The following is a 17,853-nucleotide window of genomic DNA, read 5'->3' as shown; positions in this document are numbered from 1 at the left end:
GGGAACTTAAAATAACAAAAAACAAAAATGAACAGTCAGAATCATTAGACATTCAAAGAAATCCCACAATAAAATAATTCATTTATTCTTTAAATTATCAAGCATCTATTCATCACCAGGCACTGTTTCAGAGGCTGGAATTATAGAGGTAAACAAAATCCCTGCCCTCACAGAATGTTTATTTTAGTGGTGAGGGAAACAAGTAAATAAATATGTGGGATGCTAGATGGTGGGAAATGCTTCCGGAGAGAAACAAAGCAGGGAAGTGAGATGGGGGTCTGCACTTCTCAATCCAGTGCTCTCCTCACTGAGGTGACATTTAAGGAAAGACTTGTGGATTCATCCAAAGTGAGGTGTGGGACCAAGTCACTGGGTATCTCAGGGAAGACACATCCAGACAGAGGCACAGGTGCAAAGGCCCACATCACCTGGAGGAAGTGGAGCCCGTGCAGAGAGGAAGAAAATTAAAACACTACAATGGGCCCTCTGAGGCCACCATATCCACATAACAAGAATGGATATTACAAAAAGGTATCAAAGAGAAATTAAAGATTGAGTGAAAAATCACAGAAATAGTACAAGAAAACATCCCGGAACTAGAGGACATGAATTTCCAGAATCAAAACCGTCTGTGAGAAGCCAGCACAACAGCTGAGTAAAAGACCCATATCCTGCTGTTAATACACATCATAAAACTGCAGGACACCAGAGAGAGAGAGAATATCCTCAAAGCTTCCAGAAGGAGAGAAAACAAACAAAATACAGTCACGTAAGAAGTATTTGAATCACCATGTCTCTAGAGCAATTACAGATGCCTTCAACATTCTGAGAGAACCTTATTTCCAATCTAGAATTATATAACTGCCAAACTATCAAACAAGTGTGTGGGCAAAACCAAGTCATTCAAATACTTCTTAGAAATAACGGAAGCATGTGCTTTTAAAAAATAAAGACATAAGCCCAGAAAGAGGAAGATACGGTTCCTGCACAGGAAAGGGCAGGTCCAGGAGGACCCCAGGGCAGCCCTTCTTGAGAGCAACAGTAAAGGCAGGAGGAGGAAGGGGCAGGGCTCCAATAAACAGACAGGTGATACATTTGAGCTCACAGAAAATGTTACTAATAAGAATGTGACAAATATATTGGAGCATTTGGGAAAAAAAAAATTAACAGTAGGTACATGAAAAAACACAGGTGAATGCCAACCTACACACCAGGAGGAACACACTGTAATACATGATCCAGCTCAACAGTGAACAGTATTTGACAGAGGTGTAAGCACATAAAAGCTACCTGTTTCAGCAAAAAATTACAACAGAACTATATTAGGGGATAGAGGGCATGGAAAAACAGGAAAGCGGTGGGATGCAAGAGCTAAATACGAATCTATCGCAACAAGAAATCAACAGGCCAAACATGAGGAGAAAACCAAGAATAACAAACCACTATTTAGCAACAAGAAGATACAACAGATTCTCAAAAAAAAGTCTTTTTGTTCAACATCGTTTTTTCATAACATTGATGAGAGAATAAGTGATTCCTGGCTGAGGTCACCCGTCTGTGTGGAGTTGGCATGCTCTCCCCATGTCTGTGTGGGTTTTCTCCAGGTATTCTGCTTTCCTACCACATCTCAAAGATGTGCCTACTAGGTTAGCTGGTGTGTCTAGATGGTCCCTGTGTTTGTGTGTGTGTGCATACGCACCCTACGGCGTAGATGGTGTCCTGTCCAGGGCTGGCTCCTGCCTTGTGCCCTGAGCTGCCAGCATAGGCTCCAGCCACCTGTGAGCCTGAGCTGGAAAATGCATGAATGAATACAAATTACTGGCAAATAAAAATCTGCAAAGTCTATGGTAATTATCCAAATGCACAACAATAAATGATGTGGCACAAAAGCTCTCAGCAAGCCTGCCCTATTGCTGATTGATTGCTTTGGAACTGAGTATGGTAGTGGGAAATGCTTCTGACAATTTTCACTTTGCACACATTTATTCCTTGATTTAACCCACCACCACTATGACTGCAGTAACTCACTGACTCACCAAAAAGTGGGTGAAAATCTTACTTGTTTCAGTGTTTCATGTTAGAAATGTTTGGGTCTTTATTTAGAAGTTGGGTATGTTTTTGTGACCAGAAAAACGCCATAGAAACCATATGGTAAAACTGGTTTTGTTATATGGTGTTTCAAGAATACTGATGATGTTGACAACTTACTGTAAAGACAGAGGAAAAGAGGAAAACAACCGAGTGGGGTTGCCTCTAAAGAATGGGACTGTGAGGTAGGGAGGGCAGAGAAACGGTTTTTGTTTTGTTGGGTTTTTTGTTTTTTTGTTTTGTTTTGTTTTTTGGTGACAGAGTCTCACTCTGTCACCCAGGCTGGAGTGCAATGGCGTGACCTTGGCTCACTGCAACCTCCATCTCTCCAGTTCAAGCGATTCTCCTACCTCAGCCTCCCAAGTAGCTGGGATTACAGGCGCACGCCACCATGCTCAGCTAATTTTAGTATTTTTAGTAGAGATTGGGTTTCACCATGTTGGCCAGGCTGGTCTTGAACTCCTGACCTCAGGCAATCCACCTGCCTCAGCCTCCCAAAGTGCTGGGATTACAGGTATGAGCCACTGCACTTGGCCTGAGAAACTGTTTTTTAATTATAAATCTTTTATTACTATTTGACTTTTAAACCATATTACACAAATTACTTTTTCTTTTTTGAGATGAGTCTGTCTCTGTCACCCAGGCTGGAGTGCAGTACTGTGATCACGGTTCACTGCAGCTGCAGCCTTGACTTCCTGGGCTCAAATGATCCTCCCACCTCAGCCTCAAGGGTAGTTAGGACCACAGGTGCGTCACCATGTCCAGCTAATTTTGTGATTTTCTGTAGAGATGAGGTCTTGCTATGTTGCCCAGGCGATCTCAAACTCCTAGGCTCAAAAGATCCTCCCTGCTAGGCCTCCCAAAGTGCTGGGATTAAGGTGTGAGCCACGCACCCCGCCCCCACTTAGGAAATCTTTTTTTTTTTTTTTTTTTTTTTTTGAGATGGAGTCTCATACTTTCACCCAGGCTGGAATGCAGTGGCGCGATCTTGGCTCACCGCAAGCTCTGCCTCCTGGGTTCACGCCATTCTCCTGCCTCAGCTTCCTGAGTAGCTGGGACTACAGGTGCCTGCCACCACGCCCGGTTAATTTTTTGTATTTTTAGTAGAGACAGGGTTTCACCGTGTTAGCCAGGATGGTCTCGATCTCCTGACCTCGTGATCCGCCCACCTCAGCCTCCCAAAGTGCTAGGATACAGGCGTGAGCCACCACGCCCGGCCAGAAATCTTAAAGTATATTCCAACACCACTCAATGAAGTAACCTCCAAATGTAAACATTAGCTCAGTGGCAAAAAGTTAAATTCTGGGGACAAGAGCAGAATCCGGTTTCTTAGTATCAATGCTAAATGTATTCAAGATAAATCTGAAATAAATCCCACTAATTTGGGCTGAAAGAGAAGTATTCAAGTATCAGTGGAAAATCTTCATAGACTAGAAACGGAGTTGCAAAAATCTTTTAAATGACAAAAAACTGAAGCCCAAATTACTTGTTGAAGTTCACAGTGGCTGAACTGGGACTAGTCCCACATCTCCTGGTTCCCAATGACTGCACTTTCCAGGGCACCTCCCGAGAGTTCCTGCTAATTGCCTCCTTTAATCTCTCTAAAACCATACAACAATGTCCAAGTACTTTCTGCTCTTCAAGGAAATGGAATAGCTGGTTAATCTTCAACTAGCAAATCACAGTTTGAGGAGGTGTAACTTAACTTTATGCCACTAATTAACCTTAAATTTGTGATAAACGTAAGTTCCTTTATTAGTCAGTCCTTGTTTATACTTGCAAAATACTAATGCAGCCTTTTTGTTCCTGAATAGACTAGGAAATATCTTTAAAACAAAACTATCAAGTTCTTCTTTATATGGTTATTTTGGGGGCACATATGATATATCAAAATCAATGTAAATAAGTCATGTTTGAACAGAGCCATACTCTGTAAGAATGAATAAATCACTAATAGAATTTCCTTCCTTGTTCTAAGAAAACATTTAGACAAAAGGAGTTCCCAACAAACGGACTGTTACATTGGCACAGAAGTGGAAAAGTGAACTGCCTAAAAAAGGACCAGTTGAATGAGGAAGAGGGAGGAGGCAATATAGAGGTAAAAAAAAAAAAAAACAGAAACAAAAGAGTTTTTTGCAGTGGCAGTATTGCAGCCAATGAGCAATGAGGTTTATCCAAGGGATGATTATTGCTCTTTGAAAATTGAAAAAAAAAAAAAAAAAAAAAAGACACGACATTTGCATTTGCATAAATTCTTTTTTTTTTTTTTTTTTTTTTTTTTGAGATGGAGTCTCGCTCTGTTGCCCAGACTGGAGTGCAGTGATGCGATCTCGGCTCACTGCAAGCTCCGCCTCCTGGGCTCAGGCCATTCTCCTGCCTCAGCCTCCCGAGTAGCTGGGATTACAGGTGCCTGCCACCGTGCCCGGCTAATTTTTTTTTTGTATTTTTAGTAGAGACGGGGGTTTCACTATGTTAGCCAGGATGGTCTCCATCTCCTGACCTCGTGATCCGCCCACCTCAGCCTCCCAAAGTGCTGGGATTACAGGCGTGAGCCACTGCGCCCGGCCACATAAATTCTTTATACTGAGAACAACTCTAGTTTAAATCACCAAGTGCCTAGACTCACAGGAGAAACATTAAGGATGTCGTAACTTATGTACCCATACTGGCTAAAGCTGTACTGTCATATCAAACAAAAACTTTGAATTCTTTAAATTTCTCTACAAAGTTTCAACAAGACAAACCTAAAAGTTCCTTCTCCAGAAAAAAGGGATCAATATTTTTATTCTTAGTCACTAAGTGTGTGCTTTGAGTTAACCTGAAACCCTAGAGCATAAGCTCTGTGTCACTAGCAATGACATTTGAGTTGGTTCTTCATTTTGTTTCCTGCCACAGAAGGCCAATTCTGCAAGAACAGGTGTAGTTTCTTGAATGCCATAAGGTCAGGGTAGAAACAGCCTTTCCCATCCCCGACACAAAACCATAAAAGTCCTGTACCCAAAACAAGTTTTTAATTAATGTAATGATATGAATTTAAGTCCCGATGTCAAAATTTCAGGGTCCTTGGAAAAGGGAGCTTCAAGTATCTAATATGTAATGTTCAAGTGAAATTAGAATCCAGGTCTGGAGCATGGAAGGTAATAATTCTTTTAGGGTGGAATTTCTCAACTTTTATAGACCTCTGTCCTACTAGTAAAGTTTGCAGGGGGTGGGTGGGGAACAGGAGAAACAGATGTTTCCCAATCTCCCTTGGAATTCTTTGCATTTGTATCTGGATCTGCATTTACACCTGCCTTGTAAGAGAAACGTACACAAGCCTTGCTTCTTTCCCACTTTACAAATACATCTGCCTCTACCTTCATTCTTCAGGCCAAACATTGACAGAAATAAGACAATTCAAAATGTTCAGACACACCTAGCATACATTTATGATGCACTTCAGCCATCTAACAGATATTGTGAGTTTACTATGTGCCAGGTGACTGGATTAAAAACAAAAAATTCTTCCAGGGACTCACAGATCAACAGCAGCTGCCAAGAGTACGCCTTGACCTGCATAACTCAATTAATTCAAACTCAAAGGACAGTTACAGTGTAGGGGAAAAAGACCAGACCTCATCACTGACCACCTAGATTGTAACTCGTTTTCCTACTATCAAATCCTTTCCTTCCCCATCTGTCCTGCATTCAACTGCCAGATTCATTTCCAGAATTCCACTTTCAAGGAGTCTCTCTTGCCCTACTCGAGAAGCTTCAATGACTCCCCACTACGTATCACCTCTAGTTCAAACTCTTCAACTTGAGTCTTCTATGAGTAGCTCCACCTGATCAACTTTGTTTCTCGTTGGTACGGTTCCCTTCGGCCAAACCCTTTAGGAGGTGTGGAACCCAAATCTAATTCAACTACCTATTCTCTAATAACTCCTCAGGCAGCCTTCATTCCAAGCAGTCTTAAAAAATTGTTCCCTCTATTATCACAGACCCATTATTTTCAGGACATTCTTTCTGAACTCAGCATAAGCTTTCCTCTTAACAAATGGCAGGTATATTCCAAGTTATTTTTAACACTACCATCCCAAACAGATGTTTATCTTCCCAGCCACCCCTGAGTGAAATCAGAGGGAGTCGCTTGCATTTCGGGCAAGGGAATCCCAACATCGCATCTCGTGAGAGGAGGTATGGTGTGGCTGCAAACTATGCAGAGGAAAAACAAAGGAAACAGGAAAAGTGAAGGTCTGTGCTCCGCACTTTCAGCTTTTTCTTTAGGAGGAGTAGGGAAGGTAGGGAGGAGACCCTAAGAAATGAATTCTTGAGGAAGGACATAAAAAACACTCACAGTGCTTCCTAAGTAGGAAATAGGGGCTGGGAGCCCTGGATAAGGGAAGGGGCCGTCATCCTTAGAAGGGTACAGGTTACAACGTGAAACAAAGAGGCTGGGAGTTGGAAGATGAAGGGTGGAGAGACTACAGAGATCCAGGCATCCGATCAAGAGGGTCCCCGACGCGTCCCGCAGGGGACTGGCGGATCACCGGAGAGTGGCTAAGAGGGACGGCGTCGGTGCCTAGGAGGGCTCTGGAACGAGCGTTTATGGGACATCGCTCCTAAGGGGGCGCGGGGGCGGGGAGGAGTTTTTGAGTGGGATCGTGTACCAAAAGGAGAAACGTTTCTCAGACCAGTGCTCTTCTTGAACGGAAATCCCGGGGACGCGGAAAACGTTAAAGCGTTGAGGCACCGGCATTTCCCAGCCCCAGCCCGGTTTCCCTACACACTCACCGAGTCTCCTCCAAACGCCACCGCTCCAGCTGCAGCTACCGGCCGGCGCAGCCGCACTCAGCGCGCACCGTCCCCACGTGACTAGTCCAGGCCCCACCCCCTCACCACGTGACCTACAGGGCCCACCCACTCCCTCCTCACTGCAGTCGCCCTTCTCCACGTGGTCTTGGCTCGCCCCTCCCTTCCTGGTAAGATGGCGGCGCCCAAGTGGAGTGCGTCGGGCCTCTGGATCCGGGGAAACGGCCAGGGTTTCGGGAGTATCTTCACCCCTGTCTCAAAGCCATTTTGTTCCGCTGCCGCTGCTTCTACGTCCATAAATGCTCAGAGATTAGCGGAGAGGCTCCGAGCCCAGAAACGGGAACAAGACACAAAGAAGGTGCCGGTGAGTCCGAAGGGGCCAGAACTCCCAAGAGGCAGTGCGCTCATTGGTTTCCCAGGCGGGGAGTAGGTAGGAGGATCCTCTGAGTGAAAGCGTGTGAGTCAATAGGCCGGACGCAAGGTGGGAGAATGGGGAGAAGGCGGAGGGGAGGGGTCAGTAAGGGTACGGTGTTTTCCCGTGAGCTGGATCTTTGGCTACTATCAGGCTCAGTCCTGACCACTGCGTCGGTACGCAGGTTAGACAGACGGGTACCTCTGCTCTCAAATTACTCGAAGAAGGCACGGGTCTGATGCAAAGATAGTCATTCCCTGCTCAGATTCTCACCCAGACCTTTATGGAAGGTCTTCTCCACCGCTTCCGCACCAGGCATTCCCCACAGCTCCTTCTTTTTCCCTAGGTGTCCACAAACGCTGTTCAGCGGAGAGTGCAAGAAATAGTGCGGTTCACACGGCAGCTGCAGCAAGTCCACCCCAACGTGCTTGCTAAGGCACTGACCCGAGGAATTCTCCACCAGGACAAGAACCTTGTGGTCATCAATAAGCCCTACGGTCTCCCTGTGCATGGTAAGGACCACGCGGGAAAGGTGGAGGGACCTGCAGCTGGTTTCTGCTACAACCGAGGAAAACTGAGACGTTACTTGTGGTGCACTCTAAAGGCTTGCATTCAAATTAATTAAACTTTTGTAGACTACCGTCCAACATAAGGAACCACCGAGAACACAGAAATAAATAAATAAGACGGTCCTCCCCTTCTAAACATCTGACAGTAAGCAATTCGTAGAATACGCTGTGTGCAGACTACAGGGATCGCTGTAGAGATATACAAAGGCTGTGTGGTTCTAGACTAAAGGTTATCTTCCATCAAAACTGGGAATGAGAAAAAGATACATAAGAAAAAAGGGTGTGTGTGTGTGTGTGTGTGTGTTGGAGTATATGTAACATACAACCCCAGAGTGACTGGAATTTAGTGGACCTTCAAATGTCTCTCAACAAATGTTGCATGTAGTTGTCAGGGACAGCTGAAGTGAATCAGGAAAGATTGATTTAAAAAATGCATTTGTGAAGGAGGGAAAAGGCCCATTTTAGCTAGAAGAAGGTAATGCTTTTTAGGGAGATTCGGAGATAGTTGTTCATAAAGACAAGGAATTAAATCACATCGCCAAGTGTCTGTATAATTTTTTTTCCTCTCTTTATTTTCACAACAGTTTTTTGCCTTCCCATTCCCCAATGAAGTTGTTTTCCAGATATTTACATTTTATAACGAGAAAGCAAAGTTGGAAAGAGAAGTAATGTGTCCAAGGTCAAAAAAATGGCTAGTAAGAAGAGTAGAGTAGAACCCCAAGAATGTCTAACCCCGAAGCCTATCCTCCTAATCACTCTTGTTTAATGCTTCTCGAAGGCCTCATGGTTTTGCAAAGTATGTCTGAGAGGAAAGCCACATGCTCTAGAATAGTGCTTCTCAAACTTTAATATGCTTCTGAATCACTTGGGCAGCTTGTAAAATGCAGATTCTGACTGAGTAGTCTAGGCTGGGAGCCTGAGATTCATTTCTAATAAGCTCCCTAGACATGCCATTGTTGCTGGTCTCTGGACCACACTTCAGTAGTAAGGCTCTAGAAAATATTGACAGTTTATCCATTAAGGGCTTTTCTCCCAAAAAGAGTTCTTTGGCGAGATCTTTTCCTGGCCACTCAAACCTTTGGCTTTTTCCTTCTTAGGTGGCCCTGGGGTCCAGCTCTGCATCACTGATGTACTACCTATCCTGGCAAAGATGCTTCATGGCCACAAGGCAGAGCCCTTGCATCTGTGCCACCGGCTGGACAAGGAAACCACAGGCGTAATGGTGTTGGCTTGGGACAAGGACATGGCACATCAAGTCCAAGAGTTGTTTAGAACCCGTCAGGTGGTGAAGAAGTACTGGTATGAGGCCTGCTGATGGCAGTAGAGGTGGTATAAGTGGAGGCATTTCTTTCACTTACTTATCCATTAAAAGCAGAAGCTCCCATTAATAGAAGGCACTGCACTAGGACCTGCGAGATTATAAAAAGTGTGTGAAACAGCTTTGGTGCTTAGAATATTAAGTCTGATAGAACAATGGTTCTTGATTCTGGTATACATCAAAATTATCAAAAATTAATTATACAAGCATGGGGTGGACATGGCAGCTCACACCTGTAATCACAGCACTTTGAGAGGCAGAGGTGGGAGGATCACTTTAGGCCAAGAGTTGGAGAACAGCCTGGGCAACATAGTGACACCTTTTCTCTATAAAAAGTAAAAAGTTAGTCCGGTATAGTGGCACCTACCTGTAGTCCCAGCTACTTGGGAGGCCAAGGTGGGAGGATCACTTGAGCCCAGGAGTTTGAGGTTACGGTGAGCTATGATCACACCACTGCAACTCCAACCTGGATGACAGAGTGAGATCCTGTCTCTAAAGAAAAAAAAATTAATTAATTATACAAGTAATATATGATTTTATTCCTGTGCTAAAAATAATCAAACAACAAAGATAATGGGAAAAACTCCTGGAGAATCCACCCACTCTGCCATTCTAGTCTTTTCCCTTGAGGTAACAACCCATGTAATCAGTTTGGTTTTTATTCCTCTGGTTCTTACTCAGCGCATTTACATGTATGTCTAGTGTATACAGTATGTGTGTGTGTAGATGTGTATGTACATATATATCTCTATATATATCACATTGTACAGTTTACATTATACTTTTTTCCCCTGCTCAACTCTGTGTCTTGGGGATCATTCTGTGTTAGCACATAGAAGTTTACCTCAGTGTTTTTCGTAGAAAAAAGATACATGAGCAAAAAAGAAACCCTCTATTCCCCATCTGTGCAGTTCCCTTCTCCAGGGGCAATCGCTGTGACTGGTGTCTTGTGTAAACTTCCAGAGTTATCGAGCATATATAAGTATATTACTGTATGCTAGTGTATTTCACACACAGTTTTGTACCCTGCAGTTTTCACTTGGATCATATATCTTAGAGCATTTTGTGTCATACGTTTAGAGCTATCTCCTTTTTAATTGCTCGGTGAAATACCACTGTATGGATGGATATTTAGGTAATTTCTCACTTTTTAGAGGCTATTGCAAAGAATATGTGACTATATTTTTAGCATAAATTTCTAAAAATTGAATCGCTGGGCTGAATGGTGTGTATATTTAAATTTTAATAGTACTCACATTGCTCTCCACAAAGGTTTTTTATCAGTTTACATTCCCACCAGCAGTGGTGAGTACCCACCTCCCCTTATCAGCCAAAGCATTTTTAAAGGGTTTGCCACTGTGATAAGTTAAAAAAAAAAAAAGATATTTTCTGTTTCCTTGTATAACAGTGATGTTGGCTATCAATTTACATGTTTTTTACATGTTTATTGGCTATTTGAGTTTCCCTTTTGGGAACAGACTGATTATTTCTTTTGCCTATTTTTCTATTGGGTTGTTTATTATTTTATTTATTTTAAGACCGTGCCTGGCCTTTTTTTTTTTTTTTTTTTTTTTTTTTTGAGATGGAGTCTTGCTCTGTCACCCAGTCTGGAGGGCAGTGGCACAATCTTGGCTCACTGCACCTCCTCCCTGGTTCAAGCGGTTCTCATGTTTCAGCCTCCTAGGTAGCTGGACTTACAGACACATGCCACCACGCCCAGCTAATTTTTGTATTTTTAGTAGAGATGGGGTTTCAGCATGTTGGCCAGGCTGGTCTTGAACCCCTGACCTAAAGTGATCTATCCACCAAAGTGCTGGGATTACAGCACTTACAGCTCACAGGCGTGAGTCACTGTGTCTGGCCCAGGTTGTTTATTCTTTTCTATTTGATTTGTAAGTATTCATTTTATATTTTGAATGTTAGTCCTTTTTAGATTACAGATTTCGCAGATACTTTGTGATCTGAGGAACCCTTTAAAAATCTGTATGATTGAGACTTACCCACAGACGTTCTCATTCATAAGTCTGGTGGTTGTGGGGATTGGCATCTGTATTTTAAAATTTGATGTACAATCAAATTTAACAAGGACTATAATAAGATTATGGAGAATGGAGGAATTTAGGACAGTAGCTAAGACCTCAAAAAGACGTGTGTTCAACTTTCAACTGTGTCATTTAATAGCTGTGGGGCCTTGGGCAAGTTATTAAACGTCCATAAGCTTTGTTTTCTTCATACGAATAATGGAAATAATAGGATTTATGAGATAGTTAAATAAGATTGATTCATGTGAAATATTTAACACAGTACCTAGTTCATAGGAAAAGTTAAAAAATAAAAAATAGAGACATTTTTCTGTTCAAGCAATCAAAATGTTAAGACTATAAAATACATGTTATGTTATTTGTGAAAAATGTCCATTAAGGTTCAAAATTGGTAACCATTCTTGGTATCAGGTTCATGGAGGAATTGAAATCAATCAATTGGGTTTTGCTGATTGAACATTCTTGAGTTGTAGTGTCATATCATTAGGAAGGGCAATCTTGTCATAGAAGATCTACAAAATCTGTAAAATATGATAAAATGTACCACGTAGTAGCTGAAACAAATGGAGTGTCTACGTTGTGAAATAGTGTGTGTGAGTGGGATTTTGACCCCTTGGTTAATGATTATACAACAGACCACCAGGTACCCAGATGGACTTTTCCATCATTGACCTGAAAGAGGCATAAATTTACAGACAGATTAAACAGTCTTCTACCTGTCTGTGAGGTCATGTGGTCATGGGAGGAAGAACACCAACAGAAGTGATTTGGAATGAGTTATTGAGTTGTGGTTGTGGTTCCTATGACTTCTTTCTTTTCTTTTTTTTTTTTTTTTTTGAGACAGAGTCTTGCTCTGTCGCCCAGGCTGGAGTGCAGTAGTGTAATCTTGGCCCACTGCAACCTCCACCTCCTGGATTCAAGTGATTCTCATGCCTCAGCCTCCCAAGTAGCTGGAATTACAGGCACAAGCCACCACGCCTGGCTAATTTTTTTTTGTATTTTTAGTAGAGATGGGGTTTCACCATGTTGGCCAGGCTGGTCTCGAACTCTTGACCTGAAGTGATCCACCCACCTTGGCCTCCCAAAGTATTGGGATTACACGTGTGAGCCACCGTGCCTGGCCCCTGTGACTTCTTTGGGTACAGTTCCCTTCTATTTTACCTATGTGGCAAATGAGCCAGGAACGGTTTGCTGAATGTTTTATTAGGTTCGTTCATCCAATTATTCATTTGTTCATTTAGCATGCAGTCAGAATCTACTATCTTTTATTATTTGAAAAAAAAATACAAAACTATATTATCGTAATTTTATTTTAACTGTACCTATCCATTTTTAAAGGCTGGAAAGACCATGTTATTAATGTAATTTTTTTCTTTTTTTACCCCAAATATTCTACAATTAGCATGTATGATTTCAGTAGTAAAAAAGATAAGCTTGTGAAATCTATCAGCTCTCAGGCTAAGCATTACACCAAGAGAATCTTGCATGACCCTTCAATCATAAGAAATCACACGTTAGTGCAGAAGGTCCAGCGTGAAATCCTCTAAGTGGCCAAATCTAGGAGGTCTTCTCTGGCTTGGTTGGCTAAAGCAGTGATCTGTGTCACCCCCAGGGCCATCACTGTGCGTGTCCCCATGCCCTCAGCAGGAGTCGTGGACATCCCCATTGTGGAGAAGGAGGTGCAAGGCCAGCAGCAGCACCACAAGGTGGGCAAGCAGCCTCCCTGAGGCATGGGTTGCTGCTCTTCCTTGGGAATCATATCTTGATTTCTTTGGCTTCAGATGACATTGTCCCCGAGCTACCGCATGGATGATGGGAAAATGGTGAAAGTGCGGCGCAGCCGGAATGCACAAGTTGCTGTAACTCAGTACCAGGTGCTCAGCAGCACTCTCTCCTCCGCTCTCTTGGAGCTCCAGCCCATTACTGGTGAGAGTGTCACTTTTCCGCAGTGGGATCACAAAACCCTGTGCCACCAGGTTTTGTCCAGGGCCTCATTCTGAGCAGCTAGTACTGTGGCTGACTTGTGCGAGAATGTGCTTCTGGTGCTGATCTGAGGCTGGGGACTCCCATAGAGATGGTTGTGGCTAGCAAAAGAATACAAACAGTTTGAATGTCTCTATTTAAAACTGTGCATAGGCCGGGCACGGTGGCTCAAGCCTGTAATCCCAGCACTTTGGGAGGCCGAGGCGGGCGGATCACCAGGTCAGGAGATCGAGACCATCCTGGCTAACACGGTGAAACCCTGTCTCTACTAAAAATACAAAAAATTAGCCGGGCGTGTTGGCGGGCGCCTGTAGTCCCAGCTCCTCGGGAGGCTGAGGCAGGAGAATGGCCTGAACCCGGGAGGCGGAGCTTGCAGTGAGCCGAGATCGCGCCACTGCACTCCAGCCTGGGTGACACAGCAAGACTCCGTCTCAAAAAAAAAAAAAAATAAAAAAAAAAAATAAAACTGTGCAGAGTGGTTCCTCAAAACGATTAAACAGAATTATTGTAAGATCCAGCAGTTCCACTTCTGGGTATATACCCCAGAAATCAAACATTTGCACACATATTCATAGCAGCGTTATTCACAGTAACAAAATGTGAAGATAATCCCAGTGACCATTGGGGGATGAATGGGGAAACAAAATGTAGCATACACATAAAATAGAATGTTATTTTCAGCTTTAAAAGAATTAAAGGAAGGGAAATTCTGACACATGCTACAACATGGATGCACCTTGAAAACATTATGCTAAGTAAAATAAGCCAGGCACAAACGGGCAAATACTATATGATTCCACTCATGTGAGGTACCTAGAAGAGTCAGATGTATAGAGACAGAAAGTAGATGGTGGTTGCCAAAATCTTAGGGTAGGGTAAAGGAGGGGAGATAAATGGGGAATTGTTGTTTAATGGGTCCAGAGTTTCAGTTTGGGAAGATAAGAAAGTTCTAGAGATGGATGGTGGTGGTGGTTGCAAAAACAGTGTGAATACACCTAATGCCACTGACTTGGCATTTAGTATAATGCCAGTGGTTAAACCAGGAAATTTTATGTATATTTTACTACAATTCAAATAATGTGCAAATCAATACTACTTATGTAGTAAAATTACTAAAAAGTTAGGGTAATGGTAGACAGCAAGTTCATGATAATGGTTATCTATGGTGGAAAGAGGGGATTGTGGTGGGGAGGGGTACTTAGAGTATTTACAGCGTTTACTTCCTAAGCTGGCTGGTGTTACATAGCTTATAGTTTGCTGTATTATTCGTTATACTTTATTATAGTTGGGACTTGGCCAGTTTACTGCACTTTGATGTAATACGATTTGAAGCAGATGCCAATACTGGTATTGTTTCTGTAGCTCCTCACGAGTTTTCTCTCTTTCTCTCTGTCTCTCTCTTTTAAGGAATAAAACATCAGCTTCGAGTTCACTTGTCTTTTGGATTGGATTGTCCAATCCTTGGTGATCACAAGTACTCAGACTGGAATAGGTTGGCCCCCCAGGTAATACTAATTTGACCGAATGTGCAACAGATACGGGAGAGAACTTAGGCGTTCCTTTTTTTAAAACTCTGAAATGAGTTAGAACAAAGCCTATTGATTGTCTTCAGACATGGTACCAAGCTTGTTATCTTGATTTTAGAGAAATTTAGAAGCAGTCAGTTACTGTCCTCCTGGAACTGCAGGATCTATTAGTGAAAAGCTTACTGTTACATTTGTTTAGTCAGATTTTGTTGGGAGGCTGTGGGCAAGGGGATGGGTGTTTCTGAAGGCTGGGAGCAGTTTTTCATGCTACTACTAAAGAACTGCAGGGAAAGCCTTTTCATCCTTATACCACAGCCCATTCTCTTGTTAGGCCAAAAAGCATTGGCCGAAAAGAATGTCTTTGGTGTGGTCATTTTTCCCTTACCTGAGTTCTGAGCCCTTCTTAGACATGCCGCTGAAGCAGGCTCTCCATCACTGTGTCTTCCAGGGGGTTAGTTCTGGTTCCCTGTAAGTGGAAGTGCCCTGACCTTGCATGTTTGTCAAGGGTGGACTGTTGGCCTTACTCTCAAGGGTCTGTCCTTTCTTTGTGTAGAAGCTATCCGTGGGCACCCTGAAGAAGCTGGGGCTGGAACAGTCGAAGGCCCGCTACATCCCCCTTCACCTGCACGCCCGGCAGCTGATCCTGCCTGCCCTGGGGTCCAGGAAGGAGGAACTCAACTTGGTCTGCAAACTTCCTCGCTTCTTTGTACATTCCCTGCACCGCCTGCGTTTAGAGATGCCAAATCAGGATCAAAATGAGAACGGTGAAGCCAAGTGTCTGGGAGCACAGTGAAGACCGTGGGAGCACCCTGGCACCTGGGAGCACAGTGAAGACCCTGAGAGCACCCTGGCACCTGGGAGCACAGGTTGGCCCCTGAACTGTTCTTTGTTTACAGGACTCTGCTAACTTCTCACTTGGAACAGACTCCATAAGAGCTAGGTGAGATAAGGGGAAGCAGCTCAGCTGCTACAGGGCTTTTAATGGAGAACAAAGTCTATTTACTGGTAATTTGGCTACACTGTGGAAAAGCCTGCTGGACGTCTCCCTGCCGTGGGCTCTCATTGCCAATATGGAACAGAGCCCAGGGCCAGGCAGACTGGGGCAGTGACTGGAAAAGGAAAACTAAAGGACAGAATCCAGGATCAGGAACTGTTTTTATCCAGCAGTGAAGCTCTTGAGCCTCTTGGGAAGGTTCCTGTGGTTGGAAAGAACATAATGGTTAACAAATATGACAGCATCCAGGGACGGCCCAGCTATAGTGTGGGTGCCCTACTGCACTCTGATTATGGAACCTATAAAAGGGTGTTGAGTGTGAGGTTGAGGTGGGACATTTGCTGTGCAAGGAGAGCCGATGTGAGTGGCAGGCAGATAACATGCATACATGAAGCTGGCTGGGTGTAGGCAGTAGCGGGGAGCAGCATGCTATCTAACAGTTGTTAGTTCCAGCTGGTTGTTGCCATGTGGGAAAGGATTTTCTCATTTATTTCTTCAGAGAAGCTGGAAACCTAGATATTTATGTGAAACCTCCCAGTGTATTGCTAACTAAATCGAATTTTTTTTTTTCTCTTTTTCATAACTTTTATTACAGTAGGTATATTGTTATAATTGTTCTACTTTATTATTAGTTTTTCTTGTTGAATTAATGATGGATTTTTCTTTTTTCTTTTTTTTTTTTTATTATACTTTAGGGTTTTAGGGTACATGTGCACAATGTGCAGGTTTGTTACATATGTATCCATGTGCCATGTTGATTTCCTGTACCCATTAACTCGTCATTTAGCATTAGGTGTATCTCCTAATGCTGTCCCTCCCCCCTCCCCCCACCCCACAACAGTCCCCGGAGCGTGATGTTCCCCTTCCTGTGTCCATGAGTTCTCATTGTTCAATTCCCACCTATGAGTGAGAACATGCGGTGTTTGGTTTTTTGTCCTTGCGATAGTTTACTGAGAATGATGTTTTCCAGTTTCATCCATGTCCCTACAAAGGACACGAACTCATCATTTTTTATGGCTGCATAGTATTCCATGGTGTATATGTGCCACATTTTCTTAATCCAGTCTATTGTTGTTGGACATTTGGGTTGGTTCCAAGTCTTTGCTATTGTGAATAGTGCCGCAATAAACATACGTGTGCATGCGTCTTTATAGCAGCATGATTTATAGTCCTTTGGGTATATACCGCATCGCCAAGTCAATCCTAAGCCAAAAGAACAAAGCTGGAGGCATCATGCTACCTGACTTTAAACTATACTACAAGGCTACAGTAACCAAAACAGCATGGTACTGGTACCACAACAGAGACATAGATCAATGGAACAGAACAGAGCCCTCAGAAATGATGCCGCATATCTACAACTATCTGATCTTTGACAAACCTGACAAAAACAAGAAATGGGGAAAGGATTCCCTATTTAATAAATGGTGCTGGGAAAACTGGCTAGCCATATGTAGAAAGCTGAAACTGGATCCCTTCCTTACACCTTATACAAAAATTAATTCAAGATGGATTAAAGACTTATATGTTAGACCTAAAACCATTAAAATCCTACAAGAAAACCTAGGCAATACCATTCAGGACATAGGCGTGGGCAAGGACTTCATGTCTAAAACACCAAAAGCAATGGCAACAAAAGCCAAAATCGACAAATGGGATCTCATTAAACTAAAGAGCTTCTGCACAGCAAAAGAAACTACCATCAGAGTGAACAGGCAACCTACAGAATGGGAGAAAATTTTTGCAACCTACTCATCTGACAAAGGGCTAATATCCAGAATCTACAATGAACTCAAAGTTACAAGAAAAAAACAACCCCATCAAAAAGTGGGCAAAGGACATGAACAGACACTTCTCAAAAGAAGACATTTATGCAGCCAAAAAACACATGAAGAAATGCTCATCATCACTGGCCATCAGAGAAATGCAAATCAAAACCACAGTGAGATACCATCTCACACCAGTTAGAATGGCCATCATTAAAAAATCAGGAAACAACAGGTGCTGGAGAGGATGTGGAGAAATAGGAACACTTTTACACTGTTGGTGGGACTGTAAACTAGTTCAACCATTGTGGAAGTCAGTGTGGCGATTCCTCAGGGATCTAGAACTAGAAATACCATTTGACCC

The 17,853-nt window shown here is 43.1% G+C and overlaps 2 protein-coding genes across 9 annotated transcripts in view; one reads left to right on the top strand and one right to left on the bottom strand.

Moving 5' to 3' along the window:
• FAM118B (family with sequence similarity 118 member B) overlaps window positions 1–6,953 on the bottom strand; it is a 51,414-nt gene extending 44,461 nt beyond the window's left edge. The window contains 1 exon segment of the mRNA XM_055273689.2: window positions 6,862–6,953. The gene's annotated coding sequence lies outside the window, so the exon portion shown is untranslated.
• A 22-nt stretch (window positions 6,954–6,975) lies between these two features.
• Window positions 6,976–17,853, top strand: part of RPUSD4 (RNA pseudouridine synthase D4) — a 29,401-nt gene continuing 18,523 nt past the window's right edge. For 5 of the 8 annotated variants that reach the window (XR_008656808.2, XR_010119888.1, XR_010119887.1 and 2 more), the window contains exons 1-7: window positions 7,040–7,243; window positions 7,638–7,803; window positions 8,958–9,159; window positions 12,833–12,926; window positions 13,002–13,146; window positions 14,611–14,708; window positions 15,283–15,595. Coding sequence is in view for 3 of the 8 variants with exons in the window: in XM_055273685.2 (XP_055129660.1) it covers window positions 7,055–7,243; window positions 7,638–7,803; window positions 8,958–9,159; window positions 12,833–12,926; window positions 13,002–13,146; window positions 14,611–14,708; window positions 15,283–15,522 (1,134 nt within the window). In the remaining 5 variants the exon portion in view is untranslated. Of the gene's footprint in view, window positions 7,244–7,637; window positions 7,804–8,957; window positions 9,160–12,832; window positions 12,927–13,001; window positions 13,147–14,610; window positions 14,709–15,282; window positions 16,875–17,853 lie in introns of those variants that run through there. The other 3 variants (XM_055273685.2, XM_055273688.2, XM_055273686.2) reach the window with 3 other exon arrangements.

The sequence above is a fragment of the Symphalangus syndactylus genome, chromosome 3, assembly GCF_028878055.3.
Source record: "Symphalangus syndactylus isolate Jambi chromosome 3, NHGRI_mSymSyn1-v2.1_pri, whole genome shotgun sequence".
Lineage (NCBI taxonomy): Eukaryota > Metazoa > Chordata > Mammalia > Primates > Hylobatidae > Symphalangus > Symphalangus syndactylus.
Note: the sequence above shows the minus strand (reverse complement) of the source record. Positions and strands in the feature narration are given on the sequence as shown.